Raw genomic sequence first — 18,368 nt, 5'->3', positions numbered from 1 at the left:
CAGAATGGGGCTGGTGGAACGGTTAAATCTTTCTCCCCCTGATACCATGTTCCCAATCAGAATTAACTTAACTTCTCCTGCTGTTAATTAAAAAGAGATGAGAATCTCAGTCATGGAATTTAAAAAAAGATACGCTGAATGTACCCCCAAGACTTTCATGAGATCATTGGTTCCCTACACAAGTAGGATGAGATTGAATATTTGAGGACTCTTGATGCAGGCAAAATTCTAGCACCTTTTGGGGACAGTAGGGGCTTACCTTGAAATAAGAGCCTAGGATTTCTCTTCTCCTTTCTTTTAATTTTCTTTTATGCCTGGCCACTGTTTCAAGCTAACTACAGTCATCCATCAGCCTCATTCCCAGGAGTGTTTTTGGAGGGAGGAAAAATGGTTACTCATATCTACTGCGATACAGCCAATGCCATCAGGATAATGTGAGGACTGGAAAAGCTAATATACCCCCCAAATCATTTTTATTTTTATGAAGCTAGAGTGAATATATTCTTAAAAGCCATCAGTTATTCTCATGAGCGCCTGAAACATTTTGGCTTCCCCACCTGGCACCTGCATTTGCTGTGATATCTGGAGGTTTGTTCAGTGCACTAGAACATGATTTGTTTATATTGTGGAATAATTTAACATCACCAAGGGCATTTTCATGAATTAACCTTAAAACACATAATTAGTTTTTTTAAAGTTCCATTTCTTCATCTGTTAGAAATGTTTGGAATACTTGAAAATAAGATTTAGCTTAAGCTATTTAATTTTTATCAAAATATTTTCTTTCTTTTTTCATCTTGCAGGCTGTTTTGTACTTTGCAGGGATTTCCCCTCCAAATAAAAAGGTGTTGCTATCAGAGCAGAGGAACAGCATGTTTCATCCCACTGCTTTGAATAGCTAAGCATGATAGATAGATAGATGATCGATATATTATATTTTTATATATAATATATGTTGCGAATATACTCTAGCTGATTGGTCAGAATGTATCAGCTTGTGGTGTGTTCAAGAGCTTTACCTTGACAGATCACCCTAGAACGTGCCATGGCATATTAGTGCTAAAAGCAGCACGGCCACAGATCTGTAAACAAAATGGAAGGGGAAGTGTTTTGCTCTTCCCCACTTCTTAAGCAGTGTGACGTACTAACAGACCAATCCTATAGGTCTCCATTAACTGCAGAAATGCTTTCAAGGCATTCTCCCAGCCCTTTAGCTCTTTGGATTGCATATGGTTATCATCCCACCCCTGGCCTTTGCTGATGCATAATTTCTGCTTTTCTGTTGTGGCAGTATTGGGATTCAAGTGTCTTAGGCAGGGGCTGTGCATTAGTAGTGGTGGTGGTGCTGGGCCAGGGACTGGAAACTCCAAAGAAAGCTGCAAGCCATTTGGGAACATTCAATATTATTTACAAAGGTGGGGGTTTGTTTTCCAGTTGTCTGGTATTCGTGGCCATCCACACTAAAGATAACAGCTCTAAAGGCCTGATACAGTCAAGCCACATATCCTCTAAACTCTGCTAGCACCCTGCTCTCCCTCTCCAAAAGCCCCATTACTCTGCTGTTATTGTACAGTTATTGTACAGAAATCGGAACCCAGCTAATGCATACATCTTTCCCCTTGCTAACTCAAGATGGGGGAAGTTCACAGCCATTGCTTCTGAGCACTACCCAAATATTAGAAAGCTTGAGTCAGCTGTAGATCACCAACAGTTTCAGTTCAGGAATTATGTACCTTATTGCTTCTATGATTTGAGACCCACCAAGAACAAATTATTTGCTTAGGATATGTGGCAGCCAATACTAAGTGGCTGCCTTTTGATGCTAATTTAGTAGAAACCCCTCCTTTCCCCTCTTGCACAAATGGGTTTTTATTAGGAGGCGCATGAGTGAAATATTACTTATGCAAATAGTGCATGATGTATTTTTGTGTGTGTGTGTTGGCTATTATCCTGGAGTAAAAAAACCCCCTCTATCCTTCATAGAACATTTCAAAATTCTCTGACTTTTGTCACAATCCAAAAGCAATACTGGACAGCATTCAGCCAGATATTGCCTCTGTCTTTTATTTCTAAAGGTAGTAGATACTAAACCATATCCAATAACTATATAAATACCTTATTTGATTCTGTCTGTCAGATTGTTTAAATCAGGTAAACTTGTTGCTTCATTTGCACTGCTTTTGCTAATAACTGAATGGCACAGATTTCCTGGATGGCATCTGTTGATGACCGAATAGTCAAGAACTCCACAGACCCTGACTGATCTTCATATTGTGGGCAATGAATTATCTAGTGCATAGTATGGTAGCCTAAACTGTACACAAAGAAGAACAAATTTCCATTTTTATGGATGTTGAGAGAGAATTAAACAGCCCTTAGAGCCCCTATAACCCATTAACCTTATTTACCGTATAGATTTAGCTCCACAACACTCTTACATTCACAAACACACACAGTTCAGCCAAATCTCCATGTCTTTTGCAGTCTCTAGACTGCAGAAATGCCAAGTTCTTCATTGACTTATCTCAGTTTCAGTCCCCAAACCCCCAGCCTTATCACTTAAGTTTTTCTTTTTTTATCACCTTCCATGCCTCTTTGCTTCTCAGCTGATGGAGGGGAGAACTCTTATGCATGTTTAATATAAACTCTGCAAAAAGATTATGCAAGAAGAGGGAAAAGAGATGAACTTGATGGCCAAAACAGACACGACAGTGCAATCTTATACCTGTCTACTCAGGTATAAGATTGCAATACTCACTGATTGCAATGATCCCAGGTATGTATGTGAAGGATTGCAGGCGAAATGTGTGAATGCATTTAATATAATCCCCCTCCTCCAACTTTAACAACAGTAGCTGTGGGGAAAGGTTACTCCTTCCAGTCTCACTTCTTAAGATCCTGCCACAACATCCCATATCATAGAAGTTGAAACCGGAGCAAATTACATCAATTCTTCTGATAGCAAAACCAGACTTTCTTCTTATTGATATTTTAGGGGATCAATAAGAAGTCTTGTCAGCTAAAGAGGATATTTGTGCAGGAATAAAATGAAAGACTGTAACTTACATCTTGAGTCCCCCACCTGGGTCCACTGATGTAGATGCTAGAACAACACAAGCAGTGTCTTACACGAGGCAAGCTCCCAGAACACCCTTTGCTGAAGGAAAATACTCTAGCAAAGCTGTGCTGGTGCTACTTATGAAGCTGCTCTGACATCACTTTGGTTGCTACTCAATGCTCATTAACCTGAGAACAGCGTCGGTGCAAGGCATTGCACCGCCTGAGGTGGGCTGTTGCCACTGTCTTCCTCCTCTGCCTCCACTGCAGCTGCCTCCTCCTGTCCCACATTAACATGCAGGCTCACCTAGTCAAACACTTGCTGACAGCAGCATAAGAATCACTTCTAAGATAACCAGGATCACCACACACCTCAGTGTCAAACTCTAAGAAAGAGGTCCTTCATCAGAGCAAAGCATGGTTTGCTGGGTGGCCCCAGAGAGTGCTTGTGCTGCCCCTGCTTTGCCGCAGTGGTGGAAATTACGGCTGAATACTGTTTACGGACATGGGTGGCACTGTGAGTTAAACCACTGAGCCTAGGGCTTGCCAATCAGAAGGTCGGCAGTTCGAATCCCCACAAGGGAGTAAGCTCCCGTTGCTTGGTTCCTGCTCCTGCCAACCTAGCAGTTTGAAAGCATGTCAAAATGCAGGTACACTCCGGCGGGAAGGTAAACAGCATTTCCGTGTGCTGCTCTGGTTTGAATAAATAAAGCGAGATGAGTGCCCCACCCCAGAGTCGGCCACGACTGGACCTAATGGTCAGGGGTCCCTTTACCTTTACTGTTTACGGAAACCTGTGGTACTCCAAGTGTTGTTGGACTTCAGCAAGCCCCAGTCAGCACAGTCAATGGCCCAAGATGTAGTCCAATAGCATCTGGGGGGCCACAGACTTCCCATTGCTGCTTTAAAATTTAAGAGTCTTTCCTACCCTAGGCCACCTCACCCACATTGCCTCAATCTTAGGAAGGGGGGATATAGGCCTGGGCTCCACTTCCCTGCAGTGGCAAATGCTATTTAATGCTTGCTATAGAAGCAAAAGCAGAAGTGCTTCATGGTGGATTGGTGACCAAGTGGCAACTGCAGTGGTGACAGAGGCAATGGCAGGTTCATCTGCTGCCTGAACCACACAGCTAATGCTAGGCTAGCCCTGAGTCAAGGGTGCTCCCTAGCCAAAGGAATGCACACGGCAGATAGTTAACTCTATATTGTCAAAGCTCACACTTACAGTAGGCTCCAAGTACCACACATGCTGGTTTAGCATCTAGGCAGCTATTGCCAGGTCTGAGCTCTATGGAGCAGTTGCAGCAACAGGGAGCCATGTCCCCTTCACCAGCTTATGCATCTTCCCCCAACAGGCTGTGCACACACAGCCAGAGACTACGCCTGTGTGGAAGCTGCTACTGCTCTTCTCACTTTCACCCGCTCCTGATTCTGTGAGACAGTGGTTCAGGAGAGGGTGAGGAAGGACCCAGACCTTCACTTGCTGACCCACCTGTTCCTCTAGCTCTGAAACTTCCCTTGCTTCTGACTCTTGCCATCACTGTACCCCTCTCCTGAGTCAGACACTCATGAGCGTCCTACCAGTCCCTGACACCCTGCCTGAGAGATGTGGTGCAATCCTATAGATGACTACTTGGGTTAAGTAGTCATCTCACCGAGTTCATTGGGAGATCCTTCCAAGTAACCATACATAAGATTGCAGGCCTAAGTCCCTTTGTGCACAATGGGACTTACTTCTGAGTAGACATACATAGGATTGCAGTGTTAGGGTGTGATAAACATAGCTGTTGATATCCCTTGACTCTCACTCCTAGAGACCCATGCAGCTGCAGAAAGCTTCATTCCTTAGACACTAGAATTGGACCCTATGTATGTTCCATTGCACAATGAAGCATAGGATTAGGCTCCATATTTCAAAGTTATTATCTCCGTGTTGTTAATATGCATTATATATATTTTAGGGGGCTCTGGAACATGAAGAAAGCAAGACATTGCGTTTTCAACTGGAACTCTCCCAAATTAAAGCAGACTTTGAAAGAAAACTGGCAGAAAAAGATGAAGAAGTTGATAATTTCAGGTATAGTATGCACACAAGGCAATTAACAGAGCCAAGCTATATATGAAGTGTGATTTTTAAAAAGAACAGGGTTGGAACTAAAAGAAAACAAGATTTCTAGTTTTAGTATTTCTCAGCATCCAAAGTACGTAGGTTAACTGAACTTAGATGCAGTTTAAACTAATGGGACTTGAATCATGAATATCTTTCCCCCATGGAATTCAATAGAACCTAATGTAGTCTGGCTCCAACACAGGTTTTTTGTTTTCTTTTTAAGAACTAGACACAAATGATCAGTGTGTCTCTTACCAATCACCAGAATTTCTCAAACTTGTCCTGGCAGTAACACATTATGTAGAAGAGGGCAATTTTCTTCTGCTTATGTATCTGTTTTGCCATCTGTACATGCTGTCTTAATTTGCAAGAATGTTGTTAAGGCTGATTGATAATTACTGTCTGCACAATATGTTGACAAAAGATACATTAATAAACAAGAGGCAATAAACAAAAAAAAAACCTGGAATCTTTCACAGTTGAGAGTATTTCAGGGAAGAGATTCAAAATGAAATGATTTTACAGAGAGAAGTAAGAAGATCTGGAGATGGGAATGGAGGGGAATGCTGGATTTTCCTATTTACTCTTTATGCTAAAAAAACCTATATGTGAAAAGATAGACTTCACTAGCAGCACAGGCCATTGTCAAAATTAGGGAAAGAGAAGCCTGTGCCCACATTTGCTTACATAACATGATTTCAAAATCAGGAGAAACCAGCAACGTGCCATAGACACATTACAGTCCACCTTGGATTCGGAAGCCAAGAGTAGAAATGAGGCCATTCGACTGAAGAAGAAGATGGAAGGAGACCTCAATGAGATGGAAATCCAGCTCAGCCATGCTAATCGGCATGCCTCTGAGGCAACAAAGACCACACGCATCCTTCAGGCTCAAATAAAGGTACTTCTTGTTGCTTGTGGGACCTGGGCATTAACAAAAAGTATTCTGATCGATTGCACTCAAAATAATGATAATTATAATAATGATAATATTTATACCCCACCCATCTGGCTGGGTTTCCCCAGCCACTCTGGGTGACTCCCAACATAATATTAAACACATGATAAAACATCAAACATTAAAAACTTCCCTAAACAGGGCTGCCTTCAGATGTCTTCTAAAAGTCAGATAGTTGTTTATTTCCTTGACATCTGATGGGAGGGTGTTCCACAGGGCAGGTGCCACTACTGAGAAGGCCCTCTGCCTGGTTCCCTTTAACCTCACTTCTTGCAGTGAGACAGGCATAGGCAAACTTGGCCCTCCAGATATTTTTGCCTACAACTACCATGATCTCTAGCTAACAAGACCATTGGTCAGGGATGATGGGAATTGTAGTCCCAAAACATCTGGAGGGCTGGGCTGAGTTTGCCTATACCTGCAGTGAGGGAACCGCCAGAAGACCCTCGGAGCTGGACCTCAATGTCCGGGCTGAACGATGAGGGTAGAGACGCTCCTTCAGCTTCAAACTTAGGGTTAGAAGGCAAACAAGAAGTTACCTTTCCCTTGTAGTACTAAAGTGGTTTCTGGGGAATACTTGCAACCTGGAGAGAATGTGAGGGAAGGTGTTTAACCTTTTCCTGTCCTCTCCCCCATGTCGATTTTATTGAGCATTCATTCCGAGTTGTTTGCAAGGCAATTATACAACAATGAGCATCCTTATTTGCTTCTAAGGTGTTTATATCCCTTCATGTTAACCATTTCAAACATTTCAAGCAGTTCCCCATCACTTTCCTAACAGCAAAAAGTCCATTGCAAAGAAAATGGATTTATTGTACTAGGTAGGGATAGGGAACCTCGGGTCCACAGCCTGATTAGGCCTGCCAGGTCTACCCATTTGGCCTACCAGGTCATTTTGGCCAAGCCATGACCATCTGCCCTACACCTGACATCATATATGGTAAAGGTGAAAACCACATATGGGACAGGTGAAACCACAGTAGGAAAATGAAAGGGGGTTCCAGGCACTCCTGGCCTTGATCAGGGGTGCCTTTGAAGCTCCAACCATCGGCTGACTACCAGGGCTTCAAATTTCAGTGCACCCTTGGTTGAGGAATAGGATTCCTTGCACTACAATACAGTAAATCCTAACCCTGAAAGACAGCGATATGAGGGATCCCATCTATAAGATTCCTTCTCTGCATAACAGGAGTAAAGCCTGACTTCATTGGGCCCATTGTGTGACCATGCTGCTGTTTCTCTCCAGGAACTGCAAGTACAACTTGATGATTCAACACACCTGAATGAAGACTTCAAAGAGCAGCTGGCAGTCACTGACCGACGTAACACTCTCCTCCAGTCTGAGCTGGATGAGCTCAGGGCTCTGCTGGACCAGACAGAACGTGGCCGTAAACTGGCAGAGCAGGAGCTGCTGGAAGCCACTGAACGTGTGAACCTTCTGCACACCCAGGTTGTTATGCCAAATGTTGTTTCCCTAACCTGCCGCACCCCCCATCACATTAGATCATAAACCAGACATTCTTACATAGAGTAGTGACTCAGAGCAATGCAGGTTTCAGACAAAGTATGACCCCATTAACAAGGGTACACAAAGACGGTTCATTCTTGAGGGGGGGGGAGAAATTAAAGCGGAAAAGAGTAATTTTAACACATTTATAGTTCGAAAGCCTCTAGATAAAAGAAAAATGGCTTTGCTGAACATTTCTGTGACATCTACCACCTTTTAAAATTGTCTAGTTTGCCTCCCGTTGTGCTCTCTTTCTGTCAAAATGATCTCTTTCATGATTTTACTCTTCGCTTATCCCAGTCTCTGTTACAATAACATTAAAGACTCATCCCTGTCAAGGGAGAGCTTAGAGTATTTACCCAGGTTCCATTGTTTTAAAATTGGCCTTACCTATATTGTTCAGAGTGAACTGTGCCTTAGAGTGGACTGTTCTCAATAAATATAGCCTTTCTTTATTGCTAAAAATGTTTTCAATGTCCAAGTTTCAAAAATATGACACCGACCACTACTTCTGAGAACTTTCCAATATGAAACAGCTGAGTTGATAATAAAACATTAGCCGTTTTGGCACAGACATTATGTTCCTTATTGCTGTTGTCAACCATACTGAGATCAGGACATGATCCAGCCAATATTAACTACCTTTAAATCCAATTATTTTAGCAGGTAACAGTTAATTGTAAATCTTTCTTATGGAAATAATGAGATTTACAAATGCATCATTTTGGCTCAATCACACTCTAGCTCTCTCTTTCACAGATTAGCATAAAAGTATCTGTTCAATACTGATTGTGTGCTTAATTACCCAGAGAAGTGGGTTAAGTGATATTTGGGTTACTTTGATGAGGGATGCTTTCAAATGTCATTTTTTCACATCAGGTGTAAAAAGCAAAAGACATTCCTACACTACTGAATTAATTTCTCTCATAAATTCTGATGCTGAAAACCGAGGGCAATATTCAATACTAATCTTACTCAGAGTAGACAATTTAAATCAATGGCTTTAAGCTGCATGTCCATACATTTCACTAGGTCTGCTCTGAGTATGACCAATGGTAGATATTCTGATACTTTTGGCATTATTGATACTTTTGGTCTGTTCTATATCTCTAATTCTATCGTCTGCCTAGGAACTCCAAAGGTAGTTAATGACACACATTCGCTTGTGCACCCAAGTATAATTTGTGAATTATACCAACCCACCCCCAGGTACAATGTTTGAATAGCCTCAGTGTAGCACTAGTCCTAGAAGGTGATAAAGATGATCATGTGTCCCTGAAGGATCTTCCTTTCTCCTCTTCCTTTCAAACTCAAGAATACAAGCCTGATCAACCAGAAGAAGAAGCTGGAGACTGATATCTCTCAAATGCAAAATGAAGTGGAGGAAGCCATCCAGGAGTGCAGGAATGCCGAAGAAAAGGCCAAAAAAGCAATCACTGATGTAAGTAGACAGCTTATTCCTGCTTGCACAGATGTCCAGTCTTATTCTTCCTGGTTTGCTGATCTTTTGTTGCCCATGGTTTTCGTTTCTGAATCAAGTACTGCTTTGCATGCTGGCAAGTCAGGGATTGTGAAAATTTATTTATTTAGACTCACTAGCAGTGGTGATCTGTTGTCTTCAGAAGTCATATATGTTAGAACATCTATCATAATTTAGAAGGATGTTTGGCATTTTTATAGTGAAAGTGACCTTTTCTCCCCATATATCTTCATGCAGATTGGCTTTCACTGCATTTCAAAAACCCAGATGTGAAATTTGGTAGAATAACAGCGGTGTTCCTAAATTGGGTGGGAGAAACATTTGCCTGTCTGAAATATTAACAGTTTGTTTCAGATTTTTCCTATTGCCAACTCTAGTAATAATTACAAATGCGCTTAGTTACAGCTTAAACAGAAAATGGCTCAAGTGTAGGGATATAATAAAGTGATATCCGTACATAATACCAACGTGTACAACAACTCACATTATGCTTAATTATACTACATGAAGTTATAAATAAAATTTATAGACTAGTGACTGGAAGCGGCCGCCGAGACCACATAACACTGGTCTTGAAAGACCTACATTGGCTCCCAGTACGTTTCCGATTCAAAGTGTTGGTGCTGACCTTTAAAGCCCTAAACGGCCTCGGTCCAGTATATCTGAAGGAGCGTCTCCACCCCCATCGGTCTACCCGGACACTGAGGTCCAGCACCGAGGGCCTTCTGGTGGTTCCCTCACTGTGGGAAGCCAAGTTACAGGGAACCAGGCAGAAGACCTTCTCGGTAGTGGCACCCTACCAGTGGAACGCCCTCCCACCAGATGTCAAAGAGAACAACAACTACCAGACTTTTAGAAGACATCTGAAGGCAGCCCTGTTTAGGGAAGCTTTTAATGTTTGAAGTATTACGGTATTTTAATATTTTTTTGGAAGCTGCCCAAAGTGGCTGGGGAAGCCCAGCCAGATGGGCGGGGTATAAATAAATATAAATGTATAAATATTATTATTATAAAATTTTAGACTAAGGGCTCATCCAGCCTTATGCTTGTCCCATGCCTAGGAAGCATGGGTACAAGTGGTTTTGTCCCTGGAAAACACACCCTTCAGCAATAAATCAAAGCCAACATCATTCTTGAGAAAATTTTATTTATGTTTGCTCCAATTCAGATTTGGGGGGGGGGAGTGGTAGGGCAAAGGCAAGTCTGGATGAGCCCTAAGTCCTAGAAATGGTTCATTACTTTCTCCAGATCGAGGGAACCTGTGATCCACAAAATGCTGTTGGACTCCAACTCCCATTGGCCCCAGCCAGCATGTCCAATGGTCATGCATGATATGATTTGTAGCCCTTCGTCCTGTTATAGATATTTCCCAGGATTTTGTAGTTGTCTCAAATCGCCAAAATTATTCGGACTGCTTGTTTGTTTGGGGTGGCGTTTCACACATTTATGTTATTATAGGCAGCAATGATGGCCGAAGAACTGAAAAAAGAGCAAGACACCAGTGCTCACTTGGAGCGGATGAAAAAGAACATGGAACAGACCATTAAAGATCTACAGAAGAGACTGGACGAAGCAGAGCAAATTGCTCTAAAAGGGGGCAAGAAGCAGATTCAAAAGCTGGAATCCAGGGTAGGCTTCTAAGAGTCCACCTTTAGAACCTGTTGTGTCGGCCTCCTTGGAAAATGGTTGGCATGTTCATTTTTAAAACGGGAGCTCAGTTCTGGCTAGAGTAGTAATGTTTTATTTTGAAATGCTAAGTGCTGGAGAATGATGTAAAGGAGCACTCAACAAACGGGCCAAAAGCTTTTGAATAGATATTTATAAAGCACGTTCTGAAGACCTATTGCTAAGACTAAGTTCTTTGAGCTATTCCTATGAGGCAGAGCCCAACAGGAGCACATAAACGCTTTTGATTCTGCTTCAGGTCCGCGAGCTGGAAAATGAACTAGAGGCAGAAGCCCGCCGCAATACGGAATCTCTGAAAGGAGTCCGCAAATATGAAAGGCGCATCAAAGAGCTGACATACCAGGTAATAATAACTAAAGTGGGTGAACTGAAATATTGCGCTAGGACAAATGCACGTAATTTCCAATCACAGAAACTTGTTCTGATGTAAAGCAGCATTACCAAAGACTTTATATATTATAGGCAGCAGCTAACAGCCTGCAGGCGATTCTCTACCACTTTTCTTTTCCTTCTGGCTCTTTCATCTCCATGCTGACTAAAATAGCTTTGTGGGATGAAGGACAGAGAGATGTCTGAGTCAAAGGAGGAAATGTTCTTATCTCACCAGCACTCTTCACTTTCTGTCTCTTCCTCTGCCTGAACCTCTGACTCATTCCAGGAAACACTGAAGCAAGGAAATGAGAATGAGGACTGGTAGCTGAGAGGTCAATGGAATTCTCCAAGCATCCCTATAGCTAGTATGTTGAAGCTGATAGAGTACCGGACTTGCAAAATTTGGGCTCGAAATCTTTGTTCAACCACACATTTTTCTGGGTGAAGTTCACTGTGCAACTCACTATCAGCAGAAACCTCAACAGGATGTCTGTGAGATAAAATGGAGTGACCCAATTTAAGTCATCCAGAGCTCATTGGAGGAAGGCTAGGATAAAAATTAGATAGTCTCTTAGTTCCATAATTCTAGATTTCCAGTGAAACAAACTATCTAACTCTGAAGAGTGGATGGTTGCTTAACTTAACTTATATTTTTTCTATTTGTTCTACAAAGGCAGAAGAAGACAAGAAGAACTTAACAAGGATGCAAGAGCTGATTGATAAGCTGCAGGTGAAAGTGAAAAGCTACAAGCATCAAGCAGAAGAAGCTGTAAGTTGGTACAGTGTAATGTGTGGCTCTTATCAAATCAGTAATTCACCTAATTTCTGACTGGAATTGTATTATTCAAACCGGGGAAGGAAGACAAACTGCTGATGTGTGACAACAACACTGCACAAACAGGTATCATCGCCTCAGAATCCTGAACATTGCAGCAATTTCTCTTCCCTTTTTGAAAAGCACATTTCTTCTACCTTCAAAAGCATGGAGGAAAGTTTGGAGAGTACATGTAAATCTCCTACTAATGATTTTGAAAACTGTGGGGCACAGAGAGCTGTGGCCTTTCTTTGACCCTAAGTCCAGAATGTTTCCAAACTCCAATTTTTTAAAACGGTTTTCTTTTCCTCACCCACACCAGACCTTTCCAAAACTTCTAATTTTACAACAAGAAAAACTTGAATTGGAAGCACAAATAAATTAGGCACAGTTACTTAATTTTGTTCAGTTTCCATAAATGGTTTAAATAGATAAAGCATAGTACAGAAGCTTCTCAGTTTTGGAATATTTGGTGTATTATTATTTTTTTAAGCCACTAAGAAATAAGGATGCAGACCTTCAGCAAATTGCTGTACTGTGAAGCACCCCTATTCACTGTCAATCATGCCTCATTCTGTCAGACTTCATTCCATTTTCTTCTCTGCTAGTTTTCTATGTATACCTCTCCCCCACCTTGGAAAAAGGGTTAGGCAGCATTTCATGGTCACTGGGCACACTCAGTCTTGACTAGGCCGTCTTGATAGGTTCTCGCAACCTTAAAGGCTACTTTCTCAAGATCTTTTGTACTCCTGGAACCTTGCATGTTCCTTCTCATCTGCTGATACTGCCGTCGTATGTGGGAGTGGTGCAGTTTTGGCTTCATATACAACAGCACGCATGCTGCATCTCTTACCAAAAGCAGAGAGGATGATGTTTCTGCTGCATTCCATTATCTACAACAAATCTAAATACAGTTTCGTCTCACAGAATGGAAAATGAACGATACTTTGGTACAGAATCATTTGTCTAGGCGTTCCAGTGCTTGACAAAATGATGCCGCTGTCAGAAAACATTTCACTCTGTATTCCTGTTTTCGCTTCAGCGAATACCACAGACAGATCTTCTGACTTAATGCACTAAAGATCTGAAACAGAGTAGTATGTGTTTACTAAAAGTGTCTCAACGTATTTGGAGTTCCATAGCACAGCCACTGGCTGTACAAGCAACTTTCACATGGCTTTCTGCCTAGAATGAGAGTTCTCAAAGGGCGAGGCAGGCCTACTTACAGCAGTAAAATCTGTTGCTGCGCATTCCTGTAAACTCAGATGTTTACATTTCTGGATTAAGTCACAAGGCTGATTATGGAACTGTTTATGGAGTCTATGGATATGTCTTTCCCAACTTGGTGTCTTCTATATGTTCTTGAATTCCATTATCCCTGACTTTAGATGGGTGACTCTATCAATTCTTATTTCTCTCTTGAGTTCCACATCTCCACATCAGCCTACAGTTTTTTAAAAAAATATTTGCAGAAGATCACCAGCATTTTAGTGTGAATATCTCCTAATTTACATTTTTTATAAGCTGTTTTGCCTAAAATACACATTTTTGCAAAATAATTTCCCCTAATATAATGCACGGTTATGTTATGTTTACTAATGCATTATTTTGGAAAGTGAAAAATTCATAGGCTCATCTTTAAATGTAAACTGAATCAGATTTCTCTTCCATCCCTATCTCTAACTGTTTGCCATGCTGGCTGCAGATGATGGGAGTTGCAGTCCAATAACATCTAGAGGGCATCAAAGGTTGCCTTATTTAGTCTTGGAGGCCTTTGTGATAATAGCACAACCTGAGGGTCTAGAACAGTGGTTCTCAACCTGTGGGTCCCCAGATGTTGTTGGACTACAACGCCCATCATCCCTGAGCTCTGGCCTTGCTAGCTAGGGGTGATGGGAGTTGTAGTTCAACAACATCTGGGGACCCACAATTTGAGAAAGGCTGGTCTAGAGCAATTTGCTATTTCTTCACCACAGAATGTGGAATTTTTCTACGCTGTTTGCTTTCCAATTAAAGGCTTGAAATCACTACCTGCCATCTACAAAACTCTCTCACTGATCACTGATGGCCTCCCAGATAGACTTTTAAAGATGAAATTGCCTTTCCTGTGTAGCAAATCCCACAAAGTTCCATGAAATGTTTACCATTGACTCACACATGCTTTTCACAAGTAGTGGAAGGTCCACTACTTGCTAGATTATGGAGGCAAAGCACTTTTGATGTTCTTTTCTCCCTCCTACCAGGAAGCTCAAGCCAACCAGTACCTTGCAAAGTACAGGAAGCAGCAGCATGAGTTGGATGATGCTGAAGAACGAGCCGAAATAGCTGAATCCCAGGTCAATAAGCTCAGGACCAAGTCAAGAGATATTGGCATAAAAAAGGTATGTCAAGCGAATCGGGGGAGAATGTTTCTGGTAGAGCCTTCAGAAAAGCAGGGCAGGACATTGGAGTGAGGTGAGGATTTCGCGGGCCTGCATCTCAGACAACCCATCTATGTGCCTGCATACTTGGAATAGTCTTTCCTATTTCTCCTCTGCCTGCCCTGATTGGGGGAAGGGGCAGGAATTCCAGCCTGATGGGTTGACTCCTGAGGTCCCAAAATGCAGCCAAGAAGCACTGAAGGCTGAATCTTTCTTGACAGTTTACAGCCGAGCAAGGCATGCAGCAAATAACACTACAAAGGCACAGCTGTGAATGAAACACTGCAGACTGCAGGAAGCCATTCTGTTGTGGAATGCTTGTTATTCCAAGCCAAACTGCATGGTATCAATATATTAATTTAGTCTAGGCAAAACCAGATAATGGCCAACAAATATTAATCACTCAAACTCTATGTTTTGCCCACGTAATGATGCCTTTGGAGCTACTGTAATTAATATAAGAATTAATCCTCAAAGGTGCAATCCAGATCTATTAAAATCAATGTGGAGGGTTGACAATGATTTTGTTAGGATTTGGATTACATCCTAAAACCAGCTAAAACTAGCAGTTAACAACCTTGGCATTGGCTTATTTGCATTATTTTGGCAGCTGCAACTCATAGTTTCTGGTTATATCAACATTATTTTCTCTAATGATGGGTATTGAGAAAAATCTTATTCACTAATATAAATGAAAGCCCCCATAGAACAGTAGAGGCTAAGAAGGAAGCCTGTTCTGGCCGACATCCATATTGCATAATCCTATGATGCTGTTGTCATGGCCACCATTCTGAGAGCTCCACGGGGTGACACTAAGGTAGAAAACATAATCGCTTTCAACCTGAGTGAAGCAGCAAAACTTCCTCCTTCACATGATGTCTGTAATAGTCAGAGACTCACAACCATTTCCACTGCAGGTGAGGAAAGTGCCCACATTGCCTGTTGCTTCTTGTTACAAGCAGTTACAACGCTATAATAAATCCCTGTTGTGATTTTGTAATGCACAGTGGAGGTGGCAGTTCCTAGCAATTTTTGGAAACTTGGAGGCGGATAAATTCCCCCCCAAATCAAAACCATTTAGCTCCTCTTCCCGTTTTTCAAACATTACCAAAAGAATGCTACTCACAAGTAGAAGTACATTTCCGCATGCAGGTCAAGCAGTGCTAAAAGCAGGTGTTGAACAGGGGGCAAGATCTGGTTAATAGATGGGGGACTGTGTACATGCTGTCATTCAAACATATGAAAAGATTAGACATTGCCTGCTTCTGCTTTTAGAAGTAAATCCTGTGGGATGAGCATAATGTATGTAGCTATAAGTCATTATCACGCTCTTGCCTTTTAGGGTTCCCAAATAGAGAGAGGTGACACAGTAAACAATAATCACATGCACGGTAGGCTTATCATTATGCAAAAAATATTAATAGAATTCTTCCAGAAGTTTTTCAGGCGACAAGAAAAACAACACTCCACCAAACACCCAAAGCCAAGTTTTAGTAAAGAGATTTATCCTTCATTTTACTTTTCCACATTTGTTTGGGCAGCAGAAATCCATGCAGATAAAATGCAAATAGAAAACACAACATTTAAAAAAATATATACTTCTTAATACATCAGCCCACTTGATATCTTGAAAATGGAGGTTATTCATAATTCGTACATTTAAATCCTGCCAGCACCTAATATCTGAAGAAACATGCTATGCTTTTTAATAACGTTGAGGATGCTGCAACTTTGTTTATCACCAGAACACTAGACCCTTACTCAGCCTCTCCATTCCACACAGTTCTTAAAGACACAGATTCCCTTTTAAAGCCAGGAAAACTTTCTGCCCAAAGGTTTTCAGAATATCTCCCTTTCCCACCTCCCATGGTATGTGGACAGACTGTCTCAAAAAGTCCCCTTCATAGCCTCATTCCCTATAGTGCAGTTTACTTAGAATCATAGAATTGTAGAGCGGGAAGGGACCCCGAGGGTCATCCAGTCCAACCGCTTGTATTGCACGAATCTCAGCCATTCAACCTGTGTTTAAAAACCTCCAAGGAAGGAGAGTCCTCCACTTTCCAAGGGAGTTTGTTCCACGGTTAAACAGCTCTTACTGTCAGAAAGTACCGTATTTTTTGCTCCATAAGGTGCACCTAGTTTTTAGAGGAAAACAAGGGGGGGGGGGAATTCTGAACAAAACAGTGGATGTATGGATTTTTGTGGTTCATGCTGTGGCCACAGACATGTGATTTGACAGTGAGTTTGGGGTAGCCCAATGCAAAAATCCTGAGGATCCATGTGGATCCGTGCTTTGTAACCAGGTTTTTGTGCCATTGAGGCCCCACGCAACAGTGGGTGCGTGATTTTTTTGGTGCAGGCTGTAGCCATGGACATGCTATGTGATCTGATGGTGAATTTGGGGTGACCCAATGTAAAAATCCTGAGGATCCATGGCCTTTTACCTCCACCCTCCCAGGCAGCCTCCTTTATTGCTAGCGTCCTTTATCTCCCAATCGCTTGCTGATCAGCGGTTTCCTTTCAACACTCCCTTCCCTCTTGTTTGCCTTAGTGTCTTTTCCTTAGCTGGAGTGTTTTTTTGCTCCTCCTTTTCTTCTAATTTCTTTCCTCGTTGTTTTAGTCTTCCTGTCTCCTCTCCTTGCAACTTCCCTGTCTTTACCTCCCCCCTCCCAGGCAGCCTCCTTTATTGCTAGCGTCCCTTATCTCCCCTCCCGATCGCTTGCCAATCAGCTGTTTCATTTCAACACTCCCTTCCCTCTTTCCAAAAAAAAAGAAGCATGATCTGCTTTTTGCCCCTGGACAATTCGGCTCCAGGGACCACACATTCACTCCATAAGATGCACAGACATTTCCCCTTACTTTTTAGGAAGAAAAAAGTGTGTCTTATGGAGCGAAAAATACGGTACTTCCTGAAGTTTAGTCAGAATCCCCTTTCTTATAACTTGAATTCATTGGTTTGACATGTGGCAGCCCTTGGTTACCTATACATCTGCTTCCTATAAACTTGGCCCTCTTACATGTAAAGTAATCAGGTAGAACAAACATGTGTGGGGCAGGGATAGCAAGCTCCACCCCTGACTTGCACACCAGAAGAGAATGGGCACTCACCCCGATTCTGGTTGGGCAGCGGTTGCAGCTCAACCCAGCGCTCCCCAGGGCACAATGGAAAACATTATTTTCCTCATGGCTGGCCAGTGTAACCCTCCCCTGCTGGCTGAAAGGGCTTGTGGGATTGCCCACCAAAATTTCCATTTGAACTGGCCAATTACGGGGAGTGGGGAGCTAAAGCAGCAGACCAGAGTAAAGAATAAATTAGTTGAACTTAATGGAAGTTATGGCTAATCTGTTCCATTGATTTCGGTGGGAATGGTGTTCAAGGAACAATGCAATTCTGTGCATGTCTACTCAGAAGTATGTTCCATTGTGCAAAATGGGTCTTACTGCTAAGAAAGTGAGTATGGGATTTCAGCGTCACGCTACCTTGCTACAGTTCACATAGTGCTTTATATGCAAATCATCACGGGATGTCACAGCCATGAGGTGGTGCACCATTCCTCATGGATGCTACTGTACATTCTTAATTTTGTACTTGGCTATGTGCAAACGTGTTGTGCCCTGGTACTTTTGGAAGCCTTCTAAGACATTCTGTGTTTCACTTCTATCTATATTGTATATTCTTCCTACACAAAAATGCATTCCACAAAGGAAATTCAGGACAAATTCAGTGGGCCATCTTTCCTAGGAAGTGTGTAAAGGATTGTTGCTTTAAAAAGCCATGCAGTCATTTCTGTTGAGCCTAAACTGTGTTGTCATATTTTATAATGTATTTCAGGTTCACGATGAGGAGTAAACCTATTATGCCTTGAGTAGCTGCTGGCTAGACTGGTTCTTGCATAGAAACCAGCAGCCCACCGCTGAAGCAGAAAACAGGCATCTTAACAAATAAACAAATATCAAATTTAAA

General features: G+C 42.0%; 1 protein-coding gene across 1 annotated transcript in view; it reads left to right on the top strand.

Annotated features, from left to right (window-relative positions):
* The window catches only part of MYH15 (myosin heavy chain 15), a 90,018-nt gene extending 71,650 nt beyond the window's left edge, over positions 1-18,368 (top strand). Inside the window, exons 35-43 of the mRNA XM_083438200.1 lie at positions 5,019-5,134; positions 5,876-6,068; positions 7,372-7,575; positions 8,948-9,073; positions 10,571-10,741; positions 11,037-11,141; positions 11,844-11,939; positions 14,228-14,365; positions 18,237-18,368. Of these exons, the coding sequence (XP_083294326.1) occupies positions 5,019-5,134; positions 5,876-6,068; positions 7,372-7,575; positions 8,948-9,073; positions 10,571-10,741; positions 11,037-11,141; positions 11,844-11,939; positions 14,228-14,365; positions 18,237-18,254 (1,167 nt within the window). The 3' untranslated portion in view covers positions 18,255-18,368. The remainder of the gene's footprint in view (positions 1-5,018; positions 5,135-5,875; positions 6,069-7,371; positions 7,576-8,947; positions 9,074-10,570; positions 10,742-11,036; positions 11,142-11,843; positions 11,940-14,227; positions 14,366-18,236) is intronic.

The sequence above is a fragment of the Podarcis tiliguerta genome (assembly GCF_965153285.1).
Source record: "Podarcis tiliguerta genome assembly, chromosome: 4".
NCBI lineage: Eukaryota > Metazoa > Chordata > Lepidosauria > Squamata > Lacertidae > Podarcis > Podarcis tiliguerta.
The sequence above is the reverse complement of the archived record's forward strand: the minus strand, read 5'-3'. Positions and strand labels throughout refer to the sequence as shown.